Source organism: Lutra lutra, chromosome 5, assembly GCF_902655055.1.
Source record: "Lutra lutra chromosome 5, mLutLut1.2, whole genome shotgun sequence".
NCBI classification, from domain to species: Eukaryota; Metazoa; Chordata; class Mammalia; order Carnivora; family Mustelidae; genus Lutra; species Lutra lutra.
This window is the reverse complement of record NC_062282.1, coordinates 120,296,553-120,309,446: the sequence shown is the minus strand read 5'-3', so window position 1 is coordinate 120,309,446 and position 12,894 is coordinate 120,296,553. Positions and strand designations below refer to the sequence as shown.

The window sequence follows — 12,894 nt, the reverse complement described above, 5'->3', positions numbered from 1 at the left end:
TGGCCAGATCCTGGGGAGCAACCTGGCTCTGGTCCCTACTCATCTCCGCTCGGCTCTCGCTTGCTCACCCTCCCACCCAGGAGCTGGAGGATGGTCCCGGGGTGCTCCCGCGGGGCTGCTGGTCGCGCTTGTCTTCAGCCCGATCCTCCCTGTTGTGTGAGTCGCGCGCGCGCCCAGTTGGGAGGCAGCCGCCCCCGCCGCTGACAGGTGCTGCCCTGAGGGCGCAGGGTGCGGCCCCTGGCGCAGCTGGACGCGCACGCTCCGGCGCTCGTAGCTTCTCTAGCCCAAAGCCCGCGAGGAGAGGGAGCCAGGGCGCGGCCTGGGGGACTCCAGGGGACTGGAGCTGCGGAGCTCGGAGCTAGAAACTTTGCAGGCGCGGCGGCCAGGATTCGGTGGCAGGGCCAGCCCACCTTGGCAGGTGCGGGAGGAAGAGGCAGCGCCGGAGTCCGGCGGCCGAAGAGCCTTGGAGGCGGCGGCGGCGGCTTTCCCCCGCGCTGTCCTGAAGCCGCCGGGCACTCCCGGCTTCTGCTGCTGCGCCCGCCGCCGCCGCCACCACCGCGGGGCTCCCGGAGGAGGTGCAGCCGGAGAGGGCGGAGGAGAAGAAGAAGGAGGAGGAGGAGGTGGAGGAGGAGGAGGAGTGGAGAGGAGGAGCAGGAGGTGGAGGATGGAGCCCCGGGCAGCCGCGGCGGGGTCGCCCGAGCCCGCGGCGGCGTCCTCTTTCCAGGCCCGGCTCTGGAAGAACCTGCAGCTGGGGGTGGGCAAGAGCAAGGGCGGCGGGGGCGCGCGCGCAGGGGGCCCAGAGCGCCGCACTGCGGACACCCCATCGCCCTCCCCGCCACTCCCGAGGGGCAGGCGGGACGCACTGGCCGGCGTGGGTGGCGCGGGCAGCAGGTGGAGCGGCTTCAAGAAGCGCAAGCAAGTGCTGGACCGCGTCTTCTCCTCCTCCCAGCCCAACCTGTGCTGCTCCTCGCCGGAGCCTCTCGAGCCCGGCGGCGCCGGCAGAACCGAGCAGGGGTCCACCCTGCGCCGCCGGATCCGTGAACATTTGCTCCCCGCGGGAAAGGGGCAGACGACGACCGCCGGAGCAGCGGGAGGGACGCCTCCTGGCGGACGCTCCCCGGACTCGGCTCCCTCTTCGTCCTCCGCCTCATCCTCCCTGTCGTCCTCGCCCCAGCCGCCCGCGAGGGGGGACCGCGCCCGAGATGAGGGTGCACGGCGTCGGGGCCCCGAGGCGCACTTGTGCCATCAAAAGAGTTCATCCCTGCCGGGCACTGCGTGCCTGGAGCAGCTGCTGGAACCGCCGCCTCCTCCCGCAGAGCCAGCTCAGAGCCCCGTGCAGCCGCGGACCCCGGAGAAGGGCGAGGAGCTCGGCAGCAGCCAGGTGAGCGACCCGTGCGCGCGGCGGGAGCCTAGGTGCGCGGGACACGCCCCCGGCCTCGGGCTGTCGCTACCCCGGGACAGGCCGGGGAGTGGAGGTGCTACCAAGTAAATCAAATAGCGAAAAGCAAACAGTCCGATCCTGCTCAGTAAGGATACAGCTCTGACTTGCACCCTGAAGTTACTTCTGGTAGAAATAACGCTTACCACCAGAAGCTGTTTGGGTAGCTTTATGCGTTGCCAATGAAAATGGAAGTATTTATAGTAGCCAAATGGGAGAGGAATAAAGTTAGACATGAAATGGATACTGTTTTTGGAGGTCTCCTAGAAGAGCCAAGTCTCACCTTCTCTAAAGAAAAACAAATTCAGCAACTTAAAAAAAAAAAAGTGCAGCCATGTATGAGGGGGCGGAGGGGCCATCATTGGAAATCAGTGGCTTGCGGGAAGAAACTGTAAAGCGGGGAGGTGAATCATTGGCAAACGTGAAGCCATTTATTGGAGAAACGCTTAAGGCAGAAGTCTGCTTGTTTTCTCGCACTCCCTTCTTCAAAGTCCCGGCTGCAAGTAGATCGCTGCCCAACAAGTGGACAGCGTTAGCGTCTCAGCCAAGTTAGACTCGTTCCTATGGCCTTTTCTAAGTTTTAATACTCCTCATCGGAAGCGGTTGCGCTTTAACTATGCTGGTTGATGTACATCATGTTGCCTCTGCGTTCAGGCAAGAGTTAAGTTTGGTCTGGCAAGAGTCAAGTAAAAATGAACTTGTAGGATTCTTAAGGGGTTCCACTGAGCCGCTGATCTTACTCCTCGGTTTTGGAGAGGAGATGCGCTCCTTTTGTTAATACTTACAAATTGTGTTAATGCTAGCAAGCGTTTTGAAAGTTCTAGTCTATCAGCGACCTAAAGAACTCTTTTCCTCTAATACATCCTAGCTTATGTAAATTCTCATTATTTGACTCTGATTAATTAATCTTTAATTAATTTAAATGTTAATTTTTAGTTAGATTAAAAGTTGAGCTACAAAACCATAAGGCCATGTTTTGAACAGCAAGGTGCAGGAATGGATGGGCTGTCGATTGAAAATTTTTATAGTTTGTTAGCTAATCAGTATAGTTTCAGAAAACAAGCCAGAATACTGGTGGGTAACCTGATGTTACTGAAGTTCTAGAAGACTCCCGACGTTCTAGAAAAAGTTCTTTCTCAGAAGAGTAGGTAGAGATAACACTGAGGAAGAGTCTAGATAACTCTATGTTTTCTTTTATCTTGAAAGATAATTGAGTAGAAGTCTTGTTTCTGGTTTCAAAAGTAAAGTAAAAAGTGGTTTTAAAAGGGTGTTTTAAATTCAGTGTAGATGAATGCTACATATTTTAATAGAATTTACTTTTGGATGTGTACCTAAACGTAAGGTATAAGAACTTTAGAGTTGGAGTACTGTTTACATTTGTTTTTATTAACTTCTATGATCAAGAATAATACAACAAATGATTGAATTATTGTGAAGGTTGATATTTTATTTACCCCCCCCCCCCAAAAATTGTTTGCAGTTTATTGGACCAAGATTCTCAAAGCAAACGCAGAAAATTCTGAATTAATCTTTATGTTAGTTATTACCAGAAAGTTTGCTGACATTCAATCTTTAAGAAATACTGCCATGTAATTATGAATTTTGTATACCAAAGACCTCAGCCTATTTTTGGAGAGCATACTAGACTAACATTATGTGTGCCCTCATCATATGCCTCACAGCCTTGCTGGATTTGATCATTCCAGCAGCCCTACAGGACAGAAGTTCTTGTTGCCATTTTATGGGTTAGGAAACAGATGCTCAAAGTCATTAAGTAACCTTTCTAGGGTCACATGGTTAGTAAATGACAGAGGTTTTGTACTAAAATTCTCCAGAGTCTTTTTACATTACCATAACTGCTTTTGACAACTTTTAGAGCTTGTTGTGTTTCTGAGATGACTTCAGTCCTATGATTAATGCTTGCAAGTTTACATACATTCTGGGGGGTTTCCCCCAACCTAGAATCAGTTCCATGATGTATTAGCTCTATTGCTTTGTTCTTTTCTCTGAGATACATTATTTCCTAACTATGACATCACATTTACGAGTGACATTATTAATCATACCATCTAACGTTCTAAAGAAGCCTTTCCTTATGAGGAACCAGAATTTCAATGAAGACATAAAAGGAATAACAAAGCTAAAATACCTTTCAAAGAATAGGTGAAAGGTAGGGTGTAGACAGCACAGTAACCCCGAGGCGCTTGTTTGAGGCCACACACAGTCCCGGGAAGAGGCAGCATTGCTGGTTCCCTGCATCTGCTGCTCTTGGAATCTGTTCCTTGAGAACTGGACAGCCTTCTGTTAGGAGTCACAAAATCGGGCTTTCAGCAGCACTCTCTTGCCAGTGCAGAAGCTGGATTCCTTGGTCCTCTCTTGGCTCCTCTGCCCAACTCCAGGAGCCCAGCTGTCTCACCTTCTGATGAGGAAGAGGAAGAAATTGGGTTGGAAGCTGGAGGTAGAAGAGGGCTCTCTGAGGTGTCCAGGAGTAGGCTGAGCTGTGTGGCACTCTTGCAAGCTTCCTGTGTCACTCAGATGTCTTTCTTTGCTCTCCCAGCCCCTGGCCTCAGAACATACTTGGGCTGGGGGGAGGGAGTGTGTAGCAGATGCAGATTTCTGTGTTGGTCACCAAGCCAGATACGTACACATGAAAGCAAAGACAATAAGAGCATTAAATACATCTCCCGACTGCCTAGGTAAAAAGAACTTTCTTTCAAACAAGAAAGAAAATGCATTGCAAAAATAACGCAAATGTCTCACTTTTTCTCTGCTTGATCCTGGCATTGGCCCTCTTCTCCAACACCTCCCTACCTCTCCACTTCCCCCTCCAGCTCAGCATGAGGCCACAACAACATATGTGCATAAACTCTGACTCTGGGTGGAGGTGTTAAGCAAAAGCAAAAGCAAGAAAATTTAAAAAAGAAAGAAAGAAAGAAAGAAAGAAAGAAAGAAAGAAAGAAAGAAACAAACAAACAAACAAACAAGGACATCAGGTTGAACTGCTGGGGGGAAGAGATTTGGAAATCACTGACCTACAGTGACTAACACTGAACTAATCATGCTGCCTCCCAGGCCCCTGCCAGCCCCTTCTTGCTACTCTGTGGTCTTCAGCCCAATACATCTCTGGAAGGCACTTGAACAGACTTAATAATGCCTTGTTGTTGGGGCAAGTACATTACTCAAAATGTTCTGCTTTGAGAAAAAGAAAAAAAAATCCAACATTTCTTCCCACTGATTCTAGTTCACGTGCTTGGCCATATTGTCATACCAGATGCATTTCATTTTCTGCAACACAGTTGGGAAAGATGCTTTCTCAATTTGTGTGCCTATCAAAAATATGCCAATTTTATGTATTCTGTCTTGATGAGTTACTAAAATTATGTTTTGCTGGAATGAGGAAGCCAGTATTTTAAGATAAAGAGTGAAGAATGAATATGTCCCATTTTTTAGTCTTAACAAAAGTGTGAAGTTTATGAATGTTAAACTTTTATTGTTTTTTTCTTTTAAATCCATGTTGTTAAAATTGCTTCCATAGAGAAGCAAAAAAATTTTTGTAAAAAATGTGGCTACATTATTCAGGGTATGATAGAAATATTACAAAACATAGTAAGAGGAATATTTGTTCATTGGGATAAAATTCCTAAAATATATATGTAAGCTCCAACAAAAAGTAGAAAAATATTTTCTAAGATGAAGTCTATACATGAAGTGCCACTTGGTTCATTAATTATTCGACCTTGTCGAGAAAGCTTATGTTCTCAAAAACGAGTTAAAAATGTGATGTGGGTTAATTTTTGCGATCTATTTTCCGGGCGTCTTTAATATTACTCCAAAGAACATAACTTAATCTTGGGGAAGACACAGATTTAAGGAAATGTAATTCCTAATGTGAATGACTTTAAATCACCAAAACACGAATACTCTCAAAAACAAGCCCTACAGGCAATGTTAATAACTTTTTCAAAGGTTTTTTAAAGTGAGAGAGGAAGGTTGAGATGTTAGGACATTTTGGAACAGAGCATGAAGTTTGATGTGTGATAGCATTCTAAAAAATACTGGGATCCTCATCTTATTGCAGAGGAAGAGAGTCAACAGTGACAGGTTTACTTTGGAGTGGAATTATTTTTCCTATGACTTTTATGTTCTATACTGTATATCTGGAAGATTTGAGTACAGCTATGAATCTTGTATATATGGAAATGTTATCAAGTAAATATTATAGGAGCTCAATAAACCCTAGCAATGGCTAGTATATGATAGTATAACAGTATATTAAATTTTGCCACTGCCACCATTACAAGTATGTGGGTGGCTGGAAAAAAAATGAACAGGGAACTTTGCTCATCCTTCTTATTTAAGATGTAAATTATTTTACTTGTTTGGGTGGCAAAAAGTAGCCTCAGATTAACCAAGGCGGTCCCGGCGACATCACAATTTCACAGAGTAATGAAAAAAAATCTTATATTCCTTTTGGCAAGTGTGTGCACATTATTCTGGAAAAGTGAAATAAATACTTAGAGCGACAAAATAAGATTGATAGATTTATAAAGACAATAGGACACTCTCCCTTTTTCTCTTTTGCCCCATCATTTGGAAATAAGGGATGATTTCACAAAATTAAAGGTTAATAATATATGTTTTATAACTCAGAAATATGTAGTGTGGTTTCTTGGCTCATGATGGTTGTCAAAATGTTTGTTAACTCTAGATTGACAAAGAGTAAATAATATGTCTAGATAATACTGTAAGCATTGATGAAGTCTGCATATTCCAAAGTTAGGATCATGTATTTTTTTCTGTTAATTCATAGCTATTTGCAGTATCATAGTTGTATGTTTTAGAAAAACAGAAATGACATTTTTGAAATCTGGAGCTTTTTGGTTTGACTTCTTTTTTTCTTTTCCCCTGGAAAACTTAGTAAACATGATATATTTTCTTGCCTCCATAAACCAAGGGTCCTAAATAAAGCCTTCTCTTGGTAACTGAGGGTTATTGTTTGAATACTGTTTTTTTTTTGTTTGTTTGTTTCTTTAATGCGAATGAAGTAAATATTGTGCTAGAACTTGCTTTAGATAAACTTGTTTTTCTTAAAATTATGGTATAAAGCATATCTACTTAAGACAACATTTCTTTCTATAAAGCTAATTATTGAAAGGTGTGAGGCATCCTCACATGTCATTTTTTTCTGTTGCTAAATAATCTCTACTGTTTTTAATTGGTGATTTTTGACTTGTTTGAATTGTCACCATACATTTTTTTCCCCTGCAAGATTAACTTTATGTGCCATTTTGCCTTCTTTGTCACTGTCAACCATTTCTTCCAACTTACATTGCTTTTTATAAAAGCAATTTATAAAATTTTATAAAAGCACTTTATGGAAAGTGATTACTATCCCTCAACAACTGAAGATTTTATGTGAATGGTTTCCCTCTCCAATGTGGACCAGTTTCTTACAGGAGAATTTTTTTTTTCAGCAGAATATCAGGCCACAGTTTTCCTCATGTCTCCAAATATTTGTATTTAACATTAATCTGAATGCAAGCAATGCAAAAAACCCCATATTTTCCACGTAATGAGATTTCAAAGTCCTGTATGCTGCCTTCTTGAGAGAACGATATTCCTGTGAAGTCTCTTGAGATATTTTATGCCAGCCTGATTTCTCATCCTTTTGGGAAGAATTACAACACATGATAGACAAATGGACCTCTGGATGTGTTGGGATCAATATGTCCTCCTAATCCCGCAGGTTTTATTCAGTGAGCTCACCCTACCTTGCTTCAGCCTGAGCTCCCTTCACCGGCACTGCTAGAGTAGAATTTGGCAAGCCTCAGTACAATCGACCTGTCTAATCAGCATTGGAGAGGAAAGACTACTCAATAAGTGGTTGCTGAGTGAATGAAGGGATGAATGGATGGGCCAGAGCTATTCAGAATTCTCTGGAAAAGTTTCAAAAGCACTTTTAGTTATATAATGATGTTCCTCCCGTCTTGTTTCCAAGTCCTTTTAAGTCTGGCAGATCTGTTTGACCTTCTCCTCTCCCCTAGCTTGTGGCTGGGCTTTTCTCAGCCTGTACTTTAATTCTTGTTCGTGTCTGTGGGTGTGAGGAGAGGACAGGACACCTACTAACTGGCCACCATATTGTATTCATGTGGAGAATGGAGGAGTGATTTCTGCTTCTGAGGTCTGTGGCTCAGGGATTCATTTCTAGGTGCCAGTCTCTGACTATGGGTATCCTTTTTTGGCACCCAGTCTCTTTTCCTGACCTCTGATGTTGCACTCCCACATCTGGATTTCCAACACTTTGCTGACATAGTCTCACTCACTTATGATTCTCTAAGTCTTGATCTCTGCTTGGATCTCAGCTCAAGAGAATTTGCTGCCTGCATCACTGCCACTTCTCCTCAAACCCATCCCCTTGAACTAGATTAAAATCCCAGCCTGGACCAAGAGTCCTGTCCTCACTAGCCTGGTCCACCCTGTGGCCTCTTGAATGCCAAGTGTGTGAACTCTGGGTCAGACTTTTGGTCAATTGCTTTTCACAGTGACCACATGTTTAATGCTAAGCCTATTTATGAAAGATTAAAGCCTCCCTCCAGAAAATCTGCATTGCCAGTTAACTGCATTTGCCTATAAAGGGTGTCTTTATCCCCGGAGTGCTAGACTACAGCTGATCTTTTCGGGGAGCACTGCTCATTGTCTCTGTGATCCTGCTTTTCCCCCCTCCTGACTTGAAGTCCTCACCATACCTGCTCTTTAATGTCATCACCCTTTTCCTCAGTCCTGCCTGCTTTCTTCTTTCCCCCTTAAAATTCTCTCTCCCTCTTTCTATTTGCAAGATGATTTTCATAGTGAATCATTAAGCATCCGGAGTCTGCTGGCTCAGATGGAGCCACTAGCCACACTTGGCTCTTGAACGTTGGAAATAGGGCAAATTCGATTTGAGATGTGCTATGGGTGTTAGAGGCACACTGGATTGTGAAAAGAAGGTAAAACATCTCATTAATTTTTTATGGTGCTTGTACATCAAAATAATAGTTTGGATATGTTGAATTAAATGGAATATATTATTAAAGTTAATTTTTACCTCTTCCTTTCCATTTTCTAAAAAAAAATGACTACCAGAATATTTAAAAATATGTATGCGGCTCACATTTTTATTTCTAGTGGATAGCACCGATCTAGAACAGGGATTCAAACTTCACTGCACACGGGGACCATCACAGAAAAAAACATGAGCAGAGAGGGTTTGGTGGGGTCCATGGTGAACCAGAGAGCTCCTGTCCCATTGAAGGGAGGCTGCTTTTCAGCTTCACCGGGTTATTGTCATGTAGTAAAAGAAGCATTGTTGCCAGAATTTCTGGATTCTTTAAAACAAGCCAGAAACCTGGATTTTCATGTGAAATCTTCAGGTTCTTGAATTTTTGGCAAATTATTTGAAAAAATAATTTTTAAGCTATAGTCCAAATAAAATATATTTTTATGCTGAATTTAATTACCAGTTTGAACTTCTGGCTCAGAGAGCTCAGGTCTGATTTCTCCTCTCCACTCCACTCCCAGTGCCAGGTGTTTGTTATCTGGGATATAAGAGGTGTCAAAACATTTTACAAAACAATGGAATCAGGAGTGATGAGATTGAAGCCAGAAGGCAGTGGGCTGAGGGGTGTGAGAAAGAGAAGCCCCAGACAGGGAAAGAAGCCAAGCAGTTTGGCTCTTTAGGGGATAAAAGAAAGTGGTAGTAGGAGAGTAGAAACCCTGTTGGGATGGGGTCTTTGGAAGCTTTTTGGTTTTTAATGGGTCTCACCTGAGTGGGTTGATCAGTAGGAGCCTACGAGGAGGGAGCGGTTTAAGGAGAACAGAGGGATAAATGAAGGGGTGAGGTACCTCAGGGCATGGGTCCGACTGAGCCCCAGAATCCAGGGGAAATGGTAGCCTCAGCCTGAAGAAGGGTTCCTCTTCCATTGCAAATGGAAGGAGACACTGTGAACGTAGATGTAGGTAAGTAGTAGGTTTGGTGTTAGCAATTCAGTGTTCCCCCCCACCCACCCATGGCTTCTGCCTTATACTGGAGTGTGGTTAGGATTTGGGCATAGGGAGATGGTGGTGGTGGTGGCAAGGCTGGGCGGGGTGGGGGCTGGGGGGCGGATACTGCCATGGTCACAGAGACAGGTAAGTGTGCTGTGTATTCAAAACATGGGAGTCAGTGGTGGGACTGAGGCCTGGGGTTCAGGAAGGAAGGTATGGGAAGTAGAGATGAAGATTCAGCTGTGGCCAGACTGTGGGGGCTGAGCAGGGCATGGGGCCGCTGTAGGGAACCCTGGAGGCACCTGAGCAGGGGAGAGAGGGCCAAGTGAGCATCAGAAGGGTATAGTTAGTAGCAGAGGCCAAGAGTCCTAGGGAGAGCCTGAACCTGGGCAGTGACCTGACCTTGGCGATGGGAGGAGAGAAAGATTGGAAAGACCAGGGATTTGGCTGAACCTTCAAGGAAAGGGAGAGTGGAAGGAAGTAATCGCACCATGTTTTCCCTTTTACTTATGTCTTCGGTTTTTCTTGGTTCTGTTAAAAAAAAAATGCTTTTTTTTTTTTTAAAGATTTTATTTATTTGACAGATCACAAGCAGGCAGAGAGGCAGGCAGAGAGAGGAGGAAGCAGGCTCCCCGCTGAGCAGAGAGCCCAATGATGCGGGGCTCGATTCCAGGACTCTGAGATCATGACCTGAGCCGAAGGCAGCGGCTTAACCCACTGAGCCACCCAGGCGCCCCAAAAATGCTTTTTTATTAAAGTCTTTTTCTGGGGAGGGGAGACGGAAAGTTGAGTTTTGAATTTGCATTTACTGCTGAGGGTGTCAGACTCCTGAGAACCACGTTGTCACTTGCTTACCGGAATAGCCCATATTCTTTATAGTTATTTTGAATTCATCCTGAATAAAACAGTTTTCCTTTTCTCCTGCAGCATTAAGCACTGAAAGTAGCGTTAATGGAGTAAGAGAAAGGGTAAACGTGTGTTAAACAAAATCAGGTAAAACAAGAAAACCTCCCACATGACTCTGTTTCATAGATTCTTCCACACCTGATGTCAGAGTGGCTAAATATTTGGAGAATCCTTAGAATGGAAAGTTTTAGAATCTATGGGCTCTATCGAAAATTTTCATTCTTGAGGAGTTTTGTGCTTCAAACATATTAAAATATGCTTTCTTTCTCAGACGAAAGATCGATCTGTGCGTGGCAAATGATCAATTTCTGAAAATGACAAATAGATATCTTCCCAAAATAGAAACCGTATTCTATCCAGACCCCTAAGCCATATCTGACTCCCGTTCTTTTGTTGAGGTGTAAAATAGCTTTTCATAACAGAAAAATTCAACATTTCTATAGTTGCTTTTAAATAGTATTTTCACAACACCAAATTAGAAGTCTGTTTTCCTAAAGTATCTTTTGAGATTAGAATAGATTTTGGAGAGAAGCGCTCTGTCACTACAGAGCAGTTGCCAAGCCTCCTGTTCCCTAGAGGTGGGAAACCCTGACTCAGCATGTCGTGTCTCCCCCCCCCCCCCCCCCCCCCCCCCCCCCCGCCCCCATTGAGAGCAGGCACAACTGCACTTTCCCCTCCTTTCTTTGCTTCCCTCTGCTTTTAGATAGAAGTTGGGTCTGAGGGACCCGGAGGGCGTCCAGCTGTGACTGTGACTGGCCTTGCATATATGCCAATTCAACACCATAGTTTCAAGTAAAAAAGTAAAAAAAAGCATTTACCTAACCAGTTTGGTTGTCACCCTTCAGTCCTTTCCCCTCTCTGTTTGGCCCCCAAGGCCTCATTGCATTCATTTACTCCAGACCTAGCTGGTGTTTTTGTGACTCTCTGGCCTGCTCTGTGGGGATCTGGGGAGTGAGACAGGGGACTGGGCAGACATGGAGGGAAGCCTGCATTTTCCAGTTTCCCAGGCCCCATGCCCTCTGCCTCTTGTCAAGGAAGATGGAGCTTTAAGTGGTCTTATATTTACTCCTTTCTGCTTGACGTTTTCACTTTCTTTGACTTGATCCCCCGCGCCCCCTTTTGGGATATGCCAGAACAGGAGGAAGAAGTATGTGGATCTTACTATGCCAGTAAGAAGTACTGGCAGAAGTATGCCAGAACAGGAGGAAGAAGTATGTGGAACTTACTATGAGGGGATTTTTGTGTATTTTGGATTATCAACCATGGTTAGGCTGTTTACCTCTCACAGGACTCTCTGGGTGGGATATTATGTGGGTCTTGGCTCTTCATTCTCTGACCTGTTGTTCTCTCCCTTTCACTATTTTACTTCTCTTTCCTTCTAGGAACATGGGCAGGAAAATAAAAGAGGAAAGTGAGGCACTTTTTTTCATTAGAAGCTTTTGTAATTTTTTTTCCATAGTGAAGTTTAAATAATTAGCTCCCATGATGTTTTGACATTTTGTACTGCTTTGACACATGTGTACACACTTACACACCCAAACACAATTATGCCTTTACCAGGTATGCTGTATACATATACTTATTCTTTCACATACATACTATTTTCCCCTGGAGTCAAAGATGACCACAACTCCAATACTTTTCCTACTTCCTTATTTTATTTTATTACTGTTGTTTTGTTTTTGTTTTTATTTTTATTTTAACTACTTAAAATAAAAACTCCTTGTCCAACATGGGGCTTGAACTGACGACCCTGAGATTAAGAATCACATGCTCTACTGACTGAGCCCTCCAAGCACCCCAGTATTCTTCCACTTCCAAACGTAATGTGATAATACTAAATTTCAATGATAACATTGTCTTTACAATAACTGGTTTAAGTCTATGTAGTCTGAGTAGTTGTATAAAAACCAGCTCAGCCAAAGAGAGAAGGAAAAAAACCAATCAATAGACCGTTTTGATGATTTACTATGGGGTGTGTTCTGTAAAGGAAATGAGTAGTCTTACTTTGAATTTGAACTAATGTATAAGGAATGTCTTTTCTCAGCAGAATGGTTTTTCTTTCCTAAGTAACTATCTTATTTACAGCCACCACAGAAAAGATTCATTCCCTTAGCTTTTGAAACCTAGAAGTCACAATAACCAATATCTACCATTAGCATTTTCAAGCCTGGCCCGATTTTGCCCTCACAAAGAGATCCTTACAGTTAAAAATAGGGAGGTGTTTGGGTGAACTTCTTTATTGATATAGTTCATGTTGTAATTAGAGAAAAAGGGATACTTTTAGGATTGTGAAGATGTATTCTCAGCCAAGGGTACTCCTGCTACTGATGAGGAGCTCATTTTGTGAAATCACCTCAAAAGACGAGTCAGAGGATAACTGAGTTAAATCCAATGTGAGTTTTCAGTAGCTACACAAATTTTGTATGTATTTGGTGCTAGGAATTTCTCATGCAAATTAGTTTTCTTAAGTAAGCCCATGAAGTTCTTTCTAGTGGTAGGGCTTGGCTTTATGACCCTGCATTTGA

General features: G+C 43.9%; 1 protein-coding gene across 16 annotated transcripts in view; it reads left to right on the top strand.

The window, feature by feature from the left end:
* Positions 1 to 616: 616 nt before the first annotated feature.
* MCTP1 (multiple C2 and transmembrane domain containing 1) overlaps positions 617 to 12,894 on the top strand; it is a 521,742-nt gene continuing 509,464 nt past the window's right edge. For 8 of the 16 annotated variants that reach the window (XM_047730106.1, XM_047730102.1, XM_047730098.1 and 5 more), the window contains exon 1: positions 621 to 1,381. In XM_047730106.1, coding sequence (XP_047586062.1) covers positions 665 to 1,381 — 717 coding nt within the window. In that variant the 5' untranslated portion in view covers positions 621 to 664. Of the gene's footprint in view, positions 1,382 to 12,894 lie in introns of all 16 variants that reach the window. The other 8 variants (XR_007127466.1, XM_047730107.1, XM_047730110.1 and 5 more) reach the window with 4 other exon arrangements.